This window comes from Cupressus sempervirens, chromosome 11 (assembly GCF_028749045.1).
Source record: "Cupressus sempervirens isolate cs-2001-9-10 chromosome 11, ASM2874904v1, whole genome shotgun sequence".
NCBI lineage: Eukaryota > Viridiplantae > Streptophyta > Pinopsida > Cupressales > Cupressaceae > Cupressus > Cupressus sempervirens.
The window spans coordinates 315,019,909-315,041,952 of NC_143128.1; the positions used below are offsets into that span (position 1 = coordinate 315,019,909).

The following is a 22,044-nucleotide window of genomic DNA, read 5'->3' on the forward strand; positions in this document are numbered from 1 at the left end:
CCTGGATACACGATTTTGGTGTCCACTTCACAGAACTGGACCATACAGCTAAGCCTGCTGACATGCAGTTGACGGAACAGCTGACTAAGAAAGATCTGAGAGCTCTAAATTCAGCCCCTAAGATGTGAGCTAAATCTTGTCTAATTGCTGGTTCTTTTGTGCCACTCATGGTTCACATTGTGTGGGCAATGTCTTTATCTCTGTCATGTTTTTTGGAGTTTTGTGGTTTTTTTGTTGATTTGTCAAGAGTAGTTATGTGCATGGATACTTTCAGTTGATGGCAGTATTTTTTTGTGGTGGAGCAAGGCCATTGTTTTTTGGCTCACCACTCACGACACAAAGCATTTTGTCGGTGCCCATGAGGCATTTTGTGGAGTGCTCTCACCTTTGGCCTTTTTCCATTTTTCAGTCCTGCCTTGGCTTCTTAGTACTTACTCTTTTTTCTCAGATAGGGACCCCTAGAGATTTCCACAACAACTTAATCTAAAAAACAAATCTGCTTGTCATAACTAAGGTTCAATAATATGAAAGCTACTCAGATTGATGATTTTCCTGTTATTTGTAAAATAAAAGCATCAGCAATGAAATTTCTCGTCTTGTTGCACAGCTAAATACAAAAATTATCCGGAATATGCTGATATTATGGTCAGTAGATACTATAACATATTCTTGAACTTGGATTAAGTCAAGAAGAGAACTCCATTACAATCTCGTTATATTATCAGTGAATCTCATCGAAAAGATGTTTACTTGCATACTACATAATTAGCCAGAAAATATTGGCCAGAATGATAGAGTGTCATTGGCATTATAAATCAGAAATGATGCGAATGCCACAAATTCAAGTAAACACATTCCTGTAATGAACTTACAAAAAATTCCCTTGGGCCTTCATTCTTTCAATTAAAAATTGTATTCAGTGTAGTTTTTCAGGAAATGCATCCAAATGTTTGCAAATAAACACTGCAAAATAGTGGCACTGAACAAGCAACCAAAGGCTTTGTTCTGATGATTTTTTTTCTTTTTAAATATATTTATCTAATAAATTTTTAAAAAAGACCAAAAGTAATGCATCTACCAAATACGATGTAAATTCTGATTATTCTATTCAGAAAATAAATGCTTTTTAACACTAAAATTACACAAAAATTACCCATCACTTGTATAACAACAAGGACCAAAAGCAAAATAAGACAGTACTTTATTATTGATGCTTTTCACTTTCTTATACTCCATGACCCTGTAAACAAGAGAACACATATAACCAGGAAAAGTAACACTGTAAACAAAGAGAACACGTATAGCCAGGAAAAGAGAGTAGTACCTGAGTCTTTGATGGAAAATGTTGCTCATATTTGTCTTGAAAACTTGATGTTTTTCCAATCTTCTTTTCTTCCTTTAATCCTTTTATAGATGTTGATTCAACTGGATCCAACTGGAAAGAAACCTTTTTCGGTGATATGCGATCTACATCTAAACACAAAAATAACCTACCAATAATGAGTACAAATATATTAAATTAATGATTCCATGTTGATGATGCAGTTAATTGAGCTGGAAGGACAATGGAACAATAAATAAAAATTGCATTAACTCAATTTTCATGTCGGTTCCAAAACATTATTTAATAACTGGAATGTAAAAACCCTGTCTGGTTATAGCTTAATCAAACACCAATTTTTTTCACAATTTAAAGGTTTGTCATTTTTGTCAGGCACTTGGCAAGCAAGCTTGTTATTACTGCAAATATATAATGTTTGGAATGTATTCGCACATTTATCTCATTTTTGCAAAGATAGAACAATTTGCACAAATGATAAATGCTGAAGATGTAACTAACAACTCGTCACTAAATTTTGAATCATTTCAGATAATATTCAACCATAGATTTTAAATTCAATTTGTATGAACCTTGCATGGTCAACAATAATGAACTTGGTAATGGAATTAGAATTCCAATGCAACCAGATCCAAGCAACTCCACACACACGCCTCAATGATGCTGACCAAGGACTGCAATGATACTCAGGCCAAGACCAGGGTTCCCGAACTTGCAAAGATGCTGCTATTGGTGTCAATTTCATTTCACACGCAGGGACTGATATGCATAGAATAAACGCCCAATTTTGCAGGGCCATTAGCAGCAGTATCATGGGCAGTATTCCCACTCTGAATCGGCCAGTAGTGACACCCAGAATTCAGTCACGTTGACTTGAATGTACAGAAATAATACCACCCAGTCTTCAAGACAAATCACAAGCAACTTAAACTCAGTTGCAGGTCTCTTTTCTTGATTCAAGCCTCCCTGTGATGAACACAGATCCCCTGGAAATGATCACAGATCATACAGCCTGGATGCTGCTTCAGACAATTTCCACAGCCTCACAAAATACACAGTAGCATCCAAACGCAGGGTACATATTCTAATGGCAGCCACAACTCTCACAAAGATGAAAGACTCCCTTAGTATTCCACTCAAATGCTGAACAAACTCCAATGATAATGCAGTGGCCACAATTGCAATGCAAAAACTTCTCAGAAATAATTTGATGTCTCCCACATCAATTCACAAATCCCAATAACAACTTCCACCTGCAATAACGACATCTCCCTGCCATCGATAAATACAGTAGGAAATTCAAATAAGTAAACCAAATCACTATACTTCAGCAGTGATTCAAACAATTCCCAGGAAACTAATTCACAATACCTCAGTTGTGAGTTACAAAGCACTACTCAGCTCCAAAACCTTATACTTCAGCAAGGGAATAGGCCAACCTCAGAAATGTCACAAGACAACAAAAGCAAATAATCATCCGGATCCCTTTCTCATCAAATCGGCTCATAATTATAACCCCCATAAGCACAAAGTTTCCCAAATGCAGGTTCACTTAAGAAGCTTCACGAACACAGTATCGTTTTATAACATCATTATAACAAACTGATATTATAATAATGAAACTTTAATAAATACATAATAAATATAAACCCATACAACAAATATCCCCATCCGATGCATGTGACGACCAACTTCCAATGCCACCATCTGCACTGCCAAATATGGCAACTGCCTAAATTTGACTTAGTATAAATAGTATATCCACAACTAAGACCCACAAAACACCTTGTCAGCTCACGAGAGTCACTATAATAAACTGACTAAATCCAATGTACAAGCTTGCCAAAAATGGGGACATTACAGTGCTCCCTCCCTAAGATTGCTTGTCCCCAAGCAATCCCAAAGCATAAACATATATCACAGCCCACCTAGATCCCAGAGGTGAAACTGCGCAATACCTCTGTCACACACCGCTGACTCCTGAAGCACCAACACCCAAATAAAGGACGGCATTGATAGAATCATCTGAAAGCTAATTGTAGCCATTGATGGAGAAAACAATTCATCAGGACTCAACCCAACTGAAATACCAAATCTATCAACACCTAAGTCCCCACTGAGTTGACACTCACACCCAACTATATTGTGGAGATGATAACAACCATAGGTACCTCAATCACTATCACCAACTCCAACCTCTGCTAAGCTTTTTTGGGTGTGTCGATACTACAAGTGATCTAACTTGCAGCTACTGATCCTGTCGACAAAAGATGGTGCTAACCCATCCCATAATGGATGGTATGAAGTTGGAACCAACCCACACCGATGTGAAACAAAATCCTCTGCCAATGGGTCTAAAGTGAAATGATGAGCACTCCTCACTATGTAATGTTGATAAAAAGCCCCAGTATCTGATAATGGCTCATTGATACCAAACTATGAATCAGAAGACGACACCAATCTCTAACTCCGAACTACTGATCAGGCAGGATCTTGGGCATTCCTCACCATGTAACGTCGACAAAAAGCCCCAATATTTGATAATGGCTCATCAATACCAAACTAGGAATCAGAAGACGGCACCAATCTCTGACTCCAACTACTGATCAGGCAGGATCTTGGGCAACCCTCTCAACAAACCCGACCACAAAATCCTTGTAGGGAAGCACCACAAGGAAGCACCATAGACAAGGTCTCTACATTCTTTCCAACCAACCTTCGTATAGCAGGAGAGTCCTGAATCAGAGTACCCTTAGATACTCTGTATAAATCCTCTTGCAAATCCGAACTCTCAAGTAAACACTCCATGAACAACTTAGTCCAATAGAAATTGTTTGTTGAAGCATCAACTTGCTCCCCGCAACACACAATTGATCCCTCTGAAAATGTGGCACTACCAATTGTCCAATGCTACCAACTGTATGAGATTAAGGAATAAATTTGCTTCCAGCAAAAGGAAGCAAATCACCATGAGAGCTCGTCTATACTAATGCTCTCACCTCCTTAGTAACTACTACACTCATATCCTAGATGGACGTGACTGCCACATCATCACGACCCTCATCCCCAATTGTGGAAGCAAGCTCACCACCAACCACCACAATATGCAGTTGAACTAGATTTGCGGTTGGCTTCAACTGTACCCGCTACAACTCCACGGTAACCTCATCCAAACATGATTGTGACTACTAGAGAGCCAACTAAGTACACTGAAGAGAGTCCACAGTCACCCCAAGCTCATGGGTGAGCTCAACCACCTCCTCCTCTTTCCTTAACAATGTCTCATTGCAGGTGCTACTTTTAGAATATTTAGAATAACTAAGAGGAGGGGGATAGGGTAAATCAATTATCTCGGGTCCAAATTTACCAATTCAACTTTTACTAACTTCAAAAAACTTTAAAGTTCTCATTAAACCACTCAGTCCATATAGCAACTCATCAACAACTTAACATTTTGTTCAATATATATCGATCAACAGTAAATAGCATGCATCACATACAACATTCATACATACATGACACCAAGATTTAATGTGGAAACTCAATTTGGGATAAACCACCAAGTAACATACTATTCACTCTTTTGAAGTGAGCTTAGTTAAGAGCCAACCCTATTAAAGGTTACAAAACACATTGTTAGGTGTGACCCCGTTAAAAGATTTAATCACCCTATTAGGAGTGGCCTGGTTAGAGGAATTTGGATCCTTTCATTAGAATGTCGCCTTGATTAAAGGATTTACAAAATGACCGTTAGGTCAACCTTGAATCTTCTACTGAAAGATTGCTTACTGAGGAGGTGTTGTGAGGTTCTCACACCATCGCCAAAAAACTTTGGGGACCCCCCTTTTTTAAATTGCCTTGGCAAATATTTGAGTTGTCCAAAAAAATTTGATTCAATTTTTTTTTTTTTGAAAATTTTAGGTCTTGGACACCTTCGAGGCCAGAGGGGAGAGGGCTAGTTTTAGTTTCACCCGGTTCTAACTTGATTTTCTAGAACAACCAATTTCATCCTTAAGCCGAACAAAATTTCAAAAGGCAACGCTTGGAGAGATAAAATTGTAAATTTTGTACTTAAACGATTTCTTTTGAAAATTTGGATATAATTGTGTAAATTTGGATAATTTTCAAAAATGAAATTTTGTTAGATTTGAACTTTTTTGGAAAATCTTGAAAAAAAATTCGGTGAGAAAATTAGTTTTTGTTATGATGAAAGCAAATTGCAAAATCGATTTTAGACTTTAGAAAAATAATTTTATATGTTAAAAAACTAAAATTGCTTAGCAAAATCGATTTGAATTAAATTGCAAAAAATTGGCTTTAATGGATTAAAGTTGCCTTGAAAACTTTTTAGCCTTTAATGAAATTGGTAATTTAATATTGAGAAATGGCTTTTGGCTAGCCAAAATCCGATTTTAATGACACATTAATTACTAAATCTTCATTAAATGAAAATATTTAGCACCTCCAAGGCATTATCTATTTTCTTTTTGCAATTTTGGTCCAATTGGCAATTTTAAAAATTTAATTTTCATGATGGCAAAGTTAATTTTGGTTAAGCATTTATTGTTGGGCCAGATTTATAATTTAACTTTTGTTTTTTCCCCTCCAGGTCCAATTCGGCCAGCGGAGGAAGACATGTGGAGTTGGGTATAAGAGGAAACTTTTTCCTCTTCTCTCCTCACTTCTCATCTTCTCCTCTTTGGTGTTTGGCGATTTTTGGCAAGGGCAGTCTTTTCCTTTTGGGCGAATTTTACCTTGGAGCAGCTCTTCTCCTCCTTTGACGATTTCTCTTGGGAGGAAGATTTTTTGCATTTTGGGTAATTTTGCTTGTAATTAAGCATTTGCAGTCCTTGGCAATTTCTTTTGGAGGCAGATTTTTGCATTATTTGGTGATTTTTCTCCTTCTATTAGGGCTGGGATTTATGCCCTAGGTGACTTTGGAGGGAAAATTGGAGACTTCCCATGCTTAGGCAAATTGATTTGAAGGCAAAACTTTCCACTGTTAGCATTTTTTGAGGGCAGACCTGATTTCTGTGCCATAGGCGATCTATGATGGAGGTCTGATTTTCTCTATTTGGGGACTGTATTTTTCACATCAGATTTCGGCGATTTTATTTGGGAGGAGATAAATGAGGAAAGTCTGGAATTTTTGTAGACAAATGGTGGACAGTTTCAAGTGTTTAAATTTCTGATTCGCAAGAAGGTTTGAAATTCTCAAGGTCTGATCCTAAATTCCAAAAGAGTCAAGATCCAGCTATTGGTAGAGGTGACTTTTAATTATTTAGAGTTGAAAGGGGTCCTTAAGCTGACTTCCTTCTTTCATTCTAGTCTAAGGATTGCCTCTCTTGGTTCTACTAGTCTAACTGTCCACCACTTTACCATCCCGTAATAAGGCGACGAGATGGAGGATGTTAGAACAAGCAAGAATCCTAAGGGGACAAACATTAATAAAGACAAAGAGGATATGATGCCCAAAACACCTTTCTTCTTGAAAATGAAGCGAATAACCGACACCAATGTCGGTATAGTAAACATGATACAGGTAAAGGTAATTTCAAATTATTTAGAGTTGAAAGGGGTCCTTAAGTGGATTTCTCTCTTTCGTTCTTGTCTAGACATTGTCTCCATTGGTTTTTCTTGCATTCATTATCCACCACTTTACCATCCTATCATAGGTTGACAAGATGGTAGATGTTAGTGCAAGCAAGAACCCTAAGGGAACAAACACTATGAAAGAAAAAGAGGATATGATGCCCAAAACAACTTTCTTCTCAAAAATAGCTGATACCAATATATACAGATAGAGGACAAACTAAAGAAAGGACAATCTGCCTTGCCAAAGAAGATACAGAAAACGGTTGCACATCACAGCCCAAGTGTCGACACTTCCATTACAACCATGATGAGCGACATCAGAGCAGCACTTGATTTTGAAGACATCAAAGAAGAGGATATCAATGAGACAAGGCTTGGATCAAGATTGGATGAGCTAGGAAAGGCTACTATCAAGAAGAAACATTCAAACACCCTTTCCTCCCTAAATGCCTTTATTGGATTTGCAAAAGAGTATGAGACGGATCACAAGAAGATACTACAAGCAGCAAACAACGTGATGAAATCAGCGGAGCTCAAGATAAAGCACACACCTTGTCCTCCTATAGAGGAAGTCAACGAAAAGCTAGCTAAGTTCATTGCCTTAGCTAAAAGAAGAAAAGAAAAAAGGAGATTCGTATTAGAAGATCATTTAATGTAAGCCCAAGTGGCAATTTCTCTTTCTTCTAGGATAGGACAAGTGTCTAATTTTGATTGGCCACCATTTTGGTGCCTTCTCATTGGTTGCCACTTTTACACTTTTCATTTTTCCATTGACGAGGTGGAGTCTTTTCATTGGCCGATGGGGTGGCAACCCTAATTAGGGTTTCTAGGATTCAATTTGGATCGTCGGTTTTGTTTTTGATCTCTACTGTCAGTTGTAATTTCAGCATCTATAAAAGGCCATTTGCTCTCATTTGTAAGGGTCGGAGAAAATTGTTGCATAAGATAATACCAAAATTCGCTATTTCTTTCTCATTGTTGTGACTTGCATGGTGATTAAGGGTCTTTGGTATTATTGCATGGTTTCTACTTCCAAAAGTTAGAGTAGATTTCTTTTCAAGTTGTTGAAGCAAATTTCATTTCAAGTTGCTAAGTAGGAGTAAAGTAGATGGTTAGTTGTATGGTAGCATTAGTAGATGTTTGATAGGGATCAATACTAGATCACTAGCATCCCAGCGACTTATTGGGAAGCCTTGTGTAGTAAACTAGTGCATTTTTCCTTTGAATCATTGCACTTGTGGAAGTGAGGCCGCTGGTTAACTTTCATTAGGTTCGATCCCCGTCCATTTGCTAATCTTTCCATTCATAGGAGTAGGAGTAGAATAGTGAGTAGTTGAAGGAGTAGGAGTAGAATAGTGAGTGATTTGGTAGTTGGAGTTCGCTCTAAGAAAGTGAGGAAGGTAGAAGTCATTAGAACCATCATCACCTCCTCCTCACGCAATCAACATTATCTGGCGCTACATCCTCCACCATCACCGTCACCATCAACATCACCTGGCACTCACACCGAATCACCATCACCATCTCACCAAAAACCCAAGCCATCCTCGAATAAATAGCGTAAGGCCACCTACGTGATTACCAGCAAATCACATTGATAAAACTGAGCATCCACAAGTGTAAGGAACATTGGAGTTATTCTCATATCCCATGAGCATTAACTTTTCAAGAGAGGAATTGTGTGTTTGATACCCTATATCAAATATTCAATTACTAATATGTTATGTAGTGGTACAAAAACTCACATCAACAGGAGGTAAGGGAGGTCATGTTTGCTGGTTGGAGGTGCCCTTGTTGGGACATTGATTGGGGTAATGGTTTCCACCACAAGTAAAACAACCTTTGGCTGGTCCCTTCTTCTCATTCACCCTATTGCCATTGTTACCGCAAAAATTTCCTTTTGATTCTCTATCATTATTCCCTTTGAAATTAGACTTGTTGAGCTTACAGTTTCTAAAGCTCTTTTTGCGAGCTCCTATTTCAGGATTGGTGGTACTCCAATTAGCCTTTCTTTTGTTATCTCAAATGGAATCATCCCTCCTTACCTTTTGTTCCTGACGAATGACCCTTTCAAGAGCTTCTTCCATGGTTCTAGGTGTTAGTACATCTACTGCTCCCCCCATCCTATTGTTCGGTCCCATGACAAATTTCCTAACCTTTAGGTTCCTATCTTGTTGATAGGCAAGAACATATTTCAACAATCGGGTGAAAATTTCGCAATAAATGTGCATTGTTAAGTCCCCTTGCCTAAGGTTTTGCAAGTATAATAACTTCTTATCAAAGAAGGTTTGTGGTAACCATCGGTTCTTAAAGATATTGACAAACCTTTCCGAGTGAAGTCCTTAGTCTAAATGTTCAATTCTATTTTGGTGTTTCCCCACCAAATAGCTGCTTCCCCAAAAAGATGGTAGATCCCCCAAACCATCTTGGAAGATTTAGAAAAAAATTTAACTTCAAAATATTGCTCTATTTCCGTCAGCCATGCCTCAGCGACTTCACCGAATTCAAATCCTAAAAATCTAGGGGGTTTAATCTTCTTAATACTAGCAGACAAATCACTGACTATCTCCTAGTTCTTTTGATTTTTAGGTGGTGTTAAAGGAGGTCTAGTTTCGTGTGCACTGTGAGCAGATAATTCTTGCTTAGTTCTAGAGAAGGGTGAGAAGTGAGTGTCCTCTTGTCCTCGCCCAAGTTGGGCTGCTAAATCATTTATCCTTTTCTCCATATTTTCCATTTTGGTTTGAATATATCATAAGACTTGGACCAAAAGGTCCATAGAGTTCTGAGGATTAGCCTCACTGGATACCTCATTTTCTACGAGGTAATTTTTTTCGTTACTTGCAATAGTGTATGTTTTGTTTTTCCTCAAATATAGAGTTGGTTCATTTATCAATATTATGTTTACATACATCATTTGAAAGAAAGACGGTACAATAGTAATGTTTACCAAAAAAAATAGATTAATTACAAATTTACCATTAGTTTTTCATTATTTTCAATAAGCAAAATAGAAATCCTTTTGCCTGTTGCAATTGCAACCATACTTACAAAATTCTCCCTCTTCTAAGGGTGCAAATTGATAATTCAACATAAATACTTTAAGGAAATTAAACACCCCATATTCCTAGGTATCCTGTTTGTTTTCTTCCTTGGGCTTATCCTACCCTTTACAAGGTACATGATAAGTGATAAGTGGATTAGTTTGTTTGGCACTCCAAGTTTGGATAAGTTGGGTTCTCATAAGTGCCTTCCTGGCAAAGACCATCTAACTCTTTCATTCTTGACCGGAGCAAGGCATGCGATAAGAGTCTTGTCATCTTTAGGTATGGAACAATTGGAGTACTCATATTTTTGCAAGTTCTTTATCGGAAAGAAGTATACAAGATGGCAATGTTCCTTTTGAGGAGTAATTCGGGTTTTCATACTGTCCCATTTTAACATTACATTTTCAGTCTCCTTGAAAACAATGATGTACCCAAGGCTCAGTATCGAACCCAAAGCTCTGATACCATAGGTAACAAGTTATTTTTCCTAACCTTAATTAAAAATTAATTAAACATTGATTTAGTTACTATCCATGTTCACATGCATGAAAGTAAGTTATATTAGTTACTTTATAAATTCATATGAAAGAAAGTTAACGGCTATAACAGAATAACTGAATTTTCTTTAACTAACAAATGAAAGAGTATTCATAACAAACCATTACTTGATGGAAAGAGAGATCATTCAATGCTATCAAAATATGAAGATTTACTCGCAACAATTAATTGAACTTGACTTAGTACCTAAAAGAATAAGACCCAATAATTTAGGAAGCAGATCCTAACTTTGTCTTGTGCAAGTCCTAGCATTTGGTGGAGAGGACAAACATTGTCAAAGGCTTAACCTCCCAACCATGGACCCTAATTATCTCCACACAATCTCAATTGAGAAAGCCCCTCTCTGCACAGGATAGGGCATGGGACACCACTTGTCCTACGACCTGAGCATCCTAGTTGTAGAGTGTCATCTATACAGTCGGCTAAGCTATCAAGTCCTTCCCATCCATCCATCTATCCGACTACAAGCTACCCTAACCTCTAGTAATCATAGCAGCAAGCATTATCACTAACCTACCTTGGCCAAGGATTTGCATAAGCACTTTGTACTTGATCACCCATCACTCGACTTGACAAACAAGACCTATACTTATTGACCACCACGGGCTGACTCTGTTTAATACACACACATATTCATTTATTGATTAGTTTGTACTGACTTTGCACATTTTGTATTGTAGGTTATTACCCTTAATCATTAGTTATCAGCCTACACCCTTCATCTCAACCTTGATGGTCATCCTTGATGAAGCCCAATGTGGTTGTCCATGATTCTTGATTTAATTTATGCCTATTATAGACAAGTTTTCTCTACCCATCCTGGGACTTTAACAGACATTATGAAAAGGTTCATGGCATTTCATAAACAATATCATTGACTTTCTAATGAGGGTGCCTCTTCTTATCTCAAAGGTATATGGATTATACCCCAGTATAAGAATGTACAGATTTGGTTTTCTTTCCCACTTATTTAAGTTTTTTAAATGAAATCATGAATAATATACAACAGGTAATTCAACCGATTATATGTACATAAGCATTCATGCTAGATGATTGTAACTCATATAAACAATTCATTCATACACTGTCTCATAATACTCAAAAGAACATTCATACTACATGCTCAAATCTCAGAGCTTCCATTCATAAATAATAAAATAAAGGGAAGAGCAGAAGGGCGCATGACCTGACTGTAATAATGGGTATGTCACCCTGGAATGCTAGTATAGCTGGAAATTCTTGTATTTACCCAATCTCCTCTATGGCTGTGATAGCCACTTATAGATGAGGTATGAGGATGCTTGAAAAGGCTTGAGTTACTAAGAAAAATAAATCACAGGTAGAGACTAATGGAGAGTCTAGAAAAGTATGGCCGATTGTTATAGATCGCAGGTATGAATGCTACCGTTGGTGTTGAGTGCTATCACAGGTATAAATGACTGGCTTCTTGCACCTCGCACATGCTTGGTGACAATATACTCTTTCCCGATGAGTTACCAGCAAGAGAAGTAACAAGGTGGTGGTTACTAGTTACGTTGCTTTCTGCATAAACACAATTAAAAGGTTGATGGAAAATAAAAGGCCGATGGAAAATAATATCAAAGGACCAATTGAGAATAATATCAAAGGACTGGTGGAGATAATATTAAAACATTGACATAAGATGGAAATACTAATTTGCTTCTAATGCTTTAGTATAATGACACCATCTGTATCTACATATATTTGTATAAGTATGTACACATATACATATGTATACATAGTATTCTAAATATATGTATTTTGTATATACATCATATTTTAAGTAAACATATACATTCATGTACTCACATTTGAAAATATGCATATATATGTATATATGTATGTACATGTGCAAGTACGTGAGTACCATGGTATCACTATACTAGAACATGTTCGGCATAACAAGGAAGCTGTGAGATCGATCCAAATCATAAAGGTAACAATTGTTCTTACTTCGTTCATTTTATTATCTTATTAAGTGTGTTGACCCAGTTAGCTATCGTGGTCACTCGGTATACCCTAGCTTGCCTAGTTATTTTCCTTGGTCAAGGTTTTTAGGACTCATACCTATTGGTTCAATGGCAGGTTGGTGCCCCCATACCTAATTCCCTCTCTGGTAATGCTTACCCCTTCGTCGCATTCTTGCAAAAGAAATTTATCATGGTAATAACATTTTTCCAAATCATTTAATCATAATCAAATAATCATTTAGATCAAACATCGTAACAACAACCAATATTTCTAATTATCATAGAGAAGGTTTTTAAAAAGCTAGAAACTCCAGAATATTCAAGTTTGACAAAGGTGAATTCACAAATAAATATGGATAATGAAAAAGCTTGATTACATCAAGTTTTCAAATGATAAACTTGCAATCCATCAAAGAGAATCAAGAGGCAATCAAAGTATGCAATACCATGGTTATCCAAGTGAATGCATGCAATGGCTCAGAATACAGGAACTCCTGACAATTCCAACATTTTCATTATTTGGTTTCAAAATACATGTTGCGTTGTAATTGGTTTGCATGCAAGCGAGTTATACGTGCCTTCAACAAGGTTATTGAATAAGTCTTCTTTCATGTTTGACTTAGTCAAGGTGGTTGAGTTTCTCCGACCTTTTTCTCCTCCTTTCTCTCACTCCTTGGCTTATATAAGGGAGTGCCTTCCATTGTAAATATCATTTTCTACATGCAAGAAAGCTCTGCAAAATTTGTGCAAGCATAACTGTGATTTGTAATACAATTTTGGAAGAAAGGTGAATAGGAGAAGCAATTTGTTTTGAAGATGTGACTAGAAACAATTGTGTTGATACAAATTAGAAGTTGTGACTATAATTTGTATTGCTATCTTTATTTCATGTTAATCTTGTTTATATTTGGTGCAAAGTTAGTAGGAGAAACAATTTATTTCAAAGCTGTGTCTGGAAGCAATTGTGGTGATACAATTTAGAAGTTGTGACTGTAGTTTTTATTGATGTCTTATATTCATGCATATTATTAGAATTAAGTTACTTTCATGTCTGTGAATTGGAATAACTTATAGGCTTAGAGTTTACAAACCATCTACATTTGGAAGTTTGTATGCCCCAATAGTAGTGATTTATTTTCATAGAATATAAGATATAGACATAGATCTAAGCCGGTACGCTTTCAATCAGCCTGTGAGTTTATCGGCATCACTATTTTCAATTTTAAGATAGAAGTGCAGTCAAGAGATTCATCTTGCTCATTACCCGCTCCGTGAGTAAGTGGATTCTTTCCTGAAACTAGAGGAAAGAATATTGGAAATACCCTCTAAAAGTATCTCTCAACTTCTTGCTTACCTTGAGTTGATCCAAGGAGCAGTGAGAAGGGGGAGCCTTCCCTTTAAGGTAGGAGAGACTTTGTCTCACACGTTGTGACTGGTACTCCTATTTTGCAATGAAATTTATACAAACTATCAGTTGCAAATATCCACCCAACAAGTAGAACACAAAAATGCAGTCATAGGTTGTTGCAGCAGTATGAGCTAGCAGATAAAGAAAGCATAATAAACTTCTAGAAACTCCTAAGGTTAGCCTCAGCATTCGAATGAATTGGAATAGACATAGAATTTGTCCTTGTGGAACCACATCAACCCATGTTGTGGGTATAAACCTCACTGCATATGGTTAAAATATGCAACAAGATAAATTTATGCATTTAGTAATTGATCTAAAAGACCTAAGTATGGAAATTGCTTCTATAACTACTCGGATGAATAGAGGAGAGTGTCGCCAGTTTAAGACTATAATGTGGAATGCTAGAAGCTTGTGCTTTTATAGCAGGTAGATTTAGCCACTATGAGAACATAAGAGAAAGGAACCAAACACAAGGGACTATACCCATCAAAGTAAGAAACCAAGATATGGTATCATGGCAAGAGAACCCAAATCAAATTACTCATTTTAAGGAAACATAACCAGCAATTTAGCTTGACTAAGTAATAAGGAGGATGATTGTGTTCGCCTAAGTGTTAAAGACTAACCGGTAGAGAGACCGAGAAATTTAGTCATCAAAGGTGTTGTCATTGTTGGCAACACAAGCGAAGGGATCATGACCAATATACAGGCACAACCAACAAGGCACATCAACATGCGACCCTAGCACTCAAAGGAAATCAGGAAAGACAACAAACCCAATGGAAGTGCTGGCAAAAATAATCCACTAAGACAAAGCATGCTAAGTGAAGTCCACACTAGCAGAAGAAAGTCAAGAGGTAGGAACAACAAACAAAATAGCAAGGTGACTCTGTATGATGAGCACAAAGCAAGATAACCGTGACTACCTACTCACATAGAGGGTAAGAGTGCAATCAACATCGCATTTAATGGTGATGGGAGAAAGGACTCGGGCACAGTCAGAAGAACTCAAATTTGAATTCTTTACAACTAAAGCTAGTCACCAGAAACACACCACACTCGTGACTCTTGTACGAACATGCCACAACCTAACAAGGGCAACGCACCACTGCAACGAGCGATTGAGTTAGTAATAGGGAGGGAACTCAAATTTTGAATTCTTAGATCGACGCTTCCAAGTGAAGCAAGAAGAAGAGTATAAAAGCGAACAAAGTTGAAGCGAAGAAGGTTAGATTGCCAAGTTGATAGCCTAAGAGCCAAGTGCAAGCTAAAGTGGAATCTCATAAAGGGAAGAAGAGTGATCAGGGAGAGATTATCTTCAAAGTAGTGATTGCTTTGGGAAGAGGAGAGCAAGCCTAAAAAAGCACAATGAGTATTGTGTGCTCAAGTTGGGAGAGTAAAGCACACTAGTGACCGGAGACTGAAGTTGCCGAGCTCGAGGAAGGTAGAGCACAGATCTAAGATTGATCAAGTAAGTGAAAGAAGGATCTAAATCAAGCTAAGTTCAATAACTAAACTAATAGGTCCTTTCTTTGTTGTTTACTTATCTATACAACAGCAAATCCTGTAGATGGAGGACCCTAACAAGTTATTCAAATCCCCTGAGAGGGTGACACGTTAACTTGTGTTTCAAAGTCCTTTAACCAGGCTACTCCTAATAGAGCAAGATCTTAACGGGTCTTATTCAAATCCCCTAACAGGGTGGCACCTCACAGTGTCGTAATCTTTTGGCAGTGTCATTGAAATCTTTTAACAAGGATAAGCCCTAAAGTAAAAAGTTATGCATAGTGAGTATGCATATTGAAGCTAAATTGATAGGTCATTTCTCTATTGTTTACTCATCTATACAACAACAAATCTTGTAGAGGGTGGAACCTAACAAGTTTTTTGTACAAATCCCCTAACAGGGTGACACATTAACTTGCGTTTCAAAGTTCTTTAACCAGGCTATTCCTAACAGCGCAAGATCTTAATAGGTCTTATTCAAATCCCCTAACAAGGTGGCACCTCATAGTGTCGTTGTAATCTTTTAACAAGGATAAGCTCTTGACCAAGCAAACTTCAGAAGAGTGCAAACTTGTGAGGATCAACTCACACACCGTGGTTTTTACCCTAGCTGGGTTTCCACAAGATAAATATTGTGTTGTGTGTTGCTATTTTCATGTGATATGTTTTTGCTTAACCTTGACCAGTTGAGTTATAGCCTACACTAACCTATGAAGTAATGAGTATAATCTGTAGTAAAAAGTCAATCATAGTAAGTATACTGAATCACCCCTGTATATACTGGCCCGTGGGTAGGACTAAGAGATTGATGTTGTTCCTTAGGACAAGTATGTCAATAGAGTAAGGTTAGATAGAAACGCCTTTGTGCATTGTGTACATTAACTAGAAGAGTAAATCTAGTGAACCATGAGTCCTATGTGCTTACAAACTAGCCTATTACATTTTATAGGGTGCAAGTTGGTCTGGGTGAAGAACTAGATGGCATGTTTAACATGTTACATTTATCCTTAGGCAAGGTACACTACAGTATGTGCAGTGTTAGTCAGGTCATAAGGCTCCGGATACATCCCTAGTCAAGTGTCATACTAAGTCAGCAATAGCTATAGATTGTGTCAAACTAAGGCTTGTAGGATCCTACACTAGTTCCAGAATGGCTTGTTTATAACCATGCTTACATCCCTTGTGAAGGACTGGGCCTTTGAGTAAGGGAGTGAGCAATGTTGAGTAACATGGATCTTTTCTGCAAATGTAATAATATGGCCATTGTAATTGATATGTTCCAAATGCAGATTTGGATCTCATATAAATATGAGAGGAGACATGTCTCTAAGGTTTAATTATCATTTAATTTATATAATTAGTAATAAATTTGTATATATATATATTAATTATTACATGAATATATATATATATTTACCAATAACAACAATGTATCTCAAATCGAATTTATCCGATTGAAGCTACAACTTTAACACTCCCCCATAGCTAGCGAGGGTTTGTAGAACACTTTGTGCTCTCAAGTATATGAAGAGATATCATCTCAGTATGATATTCCTGGAATGACATATATAAGGATATCAACATAAATCCATCAATACACACACACACACACACACACACACAAATTACATATGGAATTTGCTTCAATTCACTATGAGGCTAAATTTCTCAACACTACATCTTTAGCAAGGAGAGAATTACAGCAATTATAATACAAGATTTGAACAACACCTTTAGTGTGGTCTATGATAGATTTAAGTTATGGTGTCCGGCAAGATCCGGCCCAAAGAACCATGATAAGTTGGTTATCAAGGTGTCTGGCAAAATCCGGCCCGAAGAACCATGATAACACTTGCTCCAACACATTTTGGTGTTAGGAGAAAGGTCAACTTGATGGAGCCCAAATTATTTCCAAAAATTTATGGCCTCCATTTAAGAAATAATATTAAATTGCGGGAATAATTGGCTAAATGTTAGAGTTATGTAGTCAAGATTATTGAAGGATGCACAAAAGAGCTACAAGCCATAAATAACCGATAATTAAGGAGAGATCAAGTTCTTTTCTTTCAAGTACAACATACCTATCATTCATCATTGAATTATTAGGAGGATTACAGGCAGTCTAAAGATTACTATTGCTTTATAAAACAGAGAATAGATACATACGACAACCATTGAGGACTTGGCTAGCATTTTACATTGGAACTACTGCTTAGAACAAGTGAGTTCAAACTCATAACACAATAAGCGACAATGTTGATCATCAAACATTGTTGAAGAAGATACAAGCCTCTATACGAATGATAGAGCATTCAACACTAAATAGCATGGTCAATAAATAACAAATTGGTTTGATTATGAATGAGATAGCTGATGCTCTTTATTGAACCGAACATATGAAAGTAAGCATAACAGTGATGTTCAAAATATCCCAATCAAAGGTCAAAGTTTACAGCATACAGGAAGCACTAGAATATCACGAATTTGTGAGGGCTAACACATAAATCAAATTAGAAGTCATCAGAATAAGTATACACAATACACGTCAATTCACACCAAGCATATATGTAACAGAATGAAAGCATTAAACATAAGGACACTATTTTCACTGTCAAGGAATACTCTACTAGAAGTTGAATGTTCAGATTCATAGAAGAGGACTCCATGGTAACATCGTCGATGTATGTTGCTATGAAATCAACCTAATACAAATTGCGGCAAATATCCAAGTCAGAATCACATTGAAATGACATTAAAAAGTGCATAGAGATGAAACATTGACAGTTACAGAAAGTCTTCATTGGTAAAGACGGCAATAGAAATGTCTAAAGTATTAAAAGGCATAACGATGGACTTCTGAGAAAATATTCAGAGCCTGGTACAATATGCATGCTAAAGACAAGATGATAAGACAAGATGATGGACAGGCTTGCTGGAGAAGAGCCACTGAAGCATTGTTTTTCACCAATCGTTGTTCAATGATTTATATCTAACGCATATTTTGTATTTGTTGTAGGCCGAAGGATTCCTTGCGGAGCTGGAGTATGGAATATTTTGAGCATGCTATGATCGTTCCTTGAATGCAGATCTTGATTGACATCTATGCATTCCAAGACTGGAGAGATTCGAAGGCCACGTATATCCTTGCCCGTGATTTTATTGTTGTTCAGAGTATATGAGGATAGTCGTGAAGTGTTGGTTTTAATCCCTTACAATAATACCAAATCATAAATTAAAAGCTCACGCTATATAAACAAGTGTTTAGTTATTTGTTTTGAAGCAGTGTGTCATTTGGAAATAACCATGTGACCCATCGTTCTTTATAAATAGGAGATTGAAAGCAAATAAAGATATAATTCATATTTATTTTTAAAAAATTACATATTATGATGCACTTATGATGTATTATATTCTTCGATTGGTGAAAATATGAATTCTTGATCAAAGCCCGTGGATTGAATTATTGGGTGAATTTTGTACAATCCAGATAAATTTGCAATAGATTGATCATCTGTAAGGAGTGTCTTTATTATGATTTTATTTTCGACATAATTATTTATTTTAAATTTCGGAGTTTTAAATTATTATTAAGTTGTGTCCTTTATAAATATTTTTATTTATTTTCTATAAACATTTTAAAATTTGGATAAGTGGATTGAGTCATTATTGCATTTTAAACTTGATAAACATAAAAATTGTGAAATATTTTATTGTTTCCGTATTTATGTCTAGTTTGTCTCCAATCGCAAGAGTTAAAGTGCATCCTAGACTAGTTTAAAATTGCGTTCATTTAATTGATCCGTTGCATCTGAACTGTTGAAATTGTTTATAGTTTAAGTACATTGAACTTTATAAAGTTGTATCTTTCGACTTATAATATTGACTCTGATTGCCCATTTAATTAAGCACTGGTCTTTATGTTACTCTTGATTCATAATCCATATGCTGGCAACTGTTTCATTTCTTTCTATTGAGGAATTAATATATTCATTTGTTGCATTCATTCTTTATTTAAAACATTATCACATTTATTTATTAATTCATAATTTTCAAGTTTAAAGTTTCCTTTAATTCTTGTCATTATGAAGAATTTCATCGCATTCACATTCTAATCAATCTACTATAAGTGTCCTGGATATAAGTGTTTTGTCCAGGATCAGATATACCTGCCTTAGCCTTGCAAAGTCAGAAGCGTACAGGATTTGGATCGCATCAATCAATCCCGTCAAGTTGGCCTTAACCAGTTGGATATCCTAGCATCAAGCAGGCAAGGCTCGTAGGATTCCAATCTGCGGCTTTGGGAACCAACAGATTGGCGACTATATTGGGGAACTATCCATTAGATATTTTGGAAGTTTACCCACTTTGATTTACAAAAGATCTTGAAAACTTTTACTCGCCCCATCCAAGTCCACCAACAGATTGGCGACTCTACTGGAGAGAGTTGATCACAATAGATCATTGTGAAGTTACCCAGAGTTTCAAATTTTGCAAACCAAAATCAGCAAGTAGTTATATTAGTTTGTTTGGAAGCGTACTCTGCTGGAAGTGAGAACCCAAGAAGATCAATACATTCCTCGAAAAAGGTGGCGACTCTATTCAATAAGATTTTAGTTGGTAGCTCTGCTGAGGGAAAAGACTTAGAAGGAAATGACTAGATTACCTAACATGGAGAATACATACTATGACCAGGAAGTAGATTTATGTTACAAGAAGGAGGAAGCAAACATACACCCCTTGGATGCCTTTTTCAATCTAGAAAGATATGAAGGCAAGACATCGGCACATTTGTTCATAAGGATGGTGGATATTTTTCGAGAAATACCTTCAAACATAATGCCTACACGCAAGGAATTGATAAGAAAATTTTGTGAGTTGGGAATTTTGCCAAAAGATCCTGATTTGATGCTTCTCTTCCAAATATTGGATGAAAGTCTGAGTTATATATCTCCTTTGGATGCATATTTGAATTTAGAAAAGAAAGAAGATGAATTTGCAACACAATTCTTTATGAGGATGTTTAATGCTTATCAAGAAATACCTTCAGATTACAGACCTCCATCATCTGATCTTCTCTACAAGATGCAAGAATTAGGCCTCTTATATGATCATCAGTTTCTTAACTTTCTCAAGCTTATGGATAATGAACTAGTTGCAAAGGAAAATGAATGCGAGACTGAGGCAACATATGAGTCAATGAAGTTTCATATTCAAATGGAGATGAAAATTTTGAACATTCTGAAGGAGAATCAGCCCATGTGCCTACTGATGACAGTGAATTTGATAATGAGGAAGAGGATTCTCTTAGTGTAGAGGAGATTTCAGCCTTGTTAGATCTGGAATATCAAAAACATGTTGAAAGAAATGGTCCAATTTTTTTCTCAATCCACCAAGGTGAGCAAATTGATGGATCGATGCACACTCGAGAGGTATTGGATGAAAGAGATGATCATTCCAAGGAATCATATAGTGAGGATGAAGTAGAACATCATATGGTGTATGAACAAGAGGAAAGTTCAGAAGATAATGTTGATGAAGAAATTAGTCTTGTTGATGACACATTTGTTGATCCGGACGAAAGTTCTCATGATAGTATGGCTAAATCTCTATATTCTTGAACCCATTGTTCGAAGAAGAAGTAATAGAAGATAGGTCTGAATTTTCTGTATTCTTGAATTCTTTATTTGAAGAAGATTTTCCATGCAGCCAAATCCATCAGCACCATGATGAGGATAGCAAGCCTAACAGTTATTTGGAAGTTGAAGAAACTCATGACATACATTCACAAGGTGAGATATCTTCTATTTCATCCCATAAGCAGGAGTTGCAGCAAAGCTTTGAAGGAGATACAAAATCAGATATGCATAATAAGGAGAATGTGTTGAGTAATTCTAAAAAATTTCCAAGCATCCCACCTGATCAAGCTCTTGGTGAAAGGGAAAATGTACGTCTAGAAGATAAGCTATTCTCAAAGCCTTGTTGTGAAGAGAAACAATATTTGCAGTATGGGGCAGATTGTGTAGAGAAGAGCATCCAAGAAGATGTTTGTGCAATTGATCAAATACATGACTATGGGAATCTTCTATTCAGCAAAGACCACATTGCACCCCATAATCTCTCAAAGGCAAGTAAGATGGATACCAAAGATTTTATTGATGAAATAGAGCCAATGAATATTCTTCATGAGGATGGCGCACCTACTACTAGTTTGATGTTTGGTTAACAGACTGATATGATGAAAGGAAAGCATATCATGATCAGAAGAAAGGTGTTACATGATCAGAATTGGGTGTTTGATAGAGAAAAGAACCTATGTTCACTTTTTGGGGGGCCTGGGGCCACCCAATTTCACCTTGCATCATGTGAAGCATTGATGCTCGATCTGCTCTTCCAGAGATAGCTATGATCTCACTATGCTCACAGGGAGCATACGTCCCCCGGAAGAGCCACTGATGGAACTCTAAATTTTGGCAAATTTAAAGTCCCAAACACCATGTCAAGAGGCTAATTTTTAGATCTTACCCACTACTTATATTCACAAACAATATGCTTCAAAATACAAAAAAGTTATGGTTAGAGGAATATGGAAAAGGAAGTTGT

The 22,044-nt window shown here is 36.7% G+C and overlaps 1 protein-coding gene across 4 annotated transcripts in view; it reads right to left on the reverse strand.

Annotated features, from left to right (window-relative positions):
* LOC149529388 (uncharacterized) overlaps nucleotides 1–22,044 on the reverse strand; it is a 102,394-nt gene that overhangs the window by 30,722 nt on the left and 49,628 nt on the right. For all 4 annotated transcript variants that reach the window (XM_089810082.1, XM_089810081.1, XM_089810083.1 and 1 more), the window contains one exon: nucleotides 1,325–1,473. In XM_089810082.1, coding sequence (XP_089666208.1) covers nucleotides 1,325–1,473 — 149 coding nt within the window. The remainder of the gene's footprint in view (nucleotides 1–1,324; nucleotides 1,474–22,044) is intronic.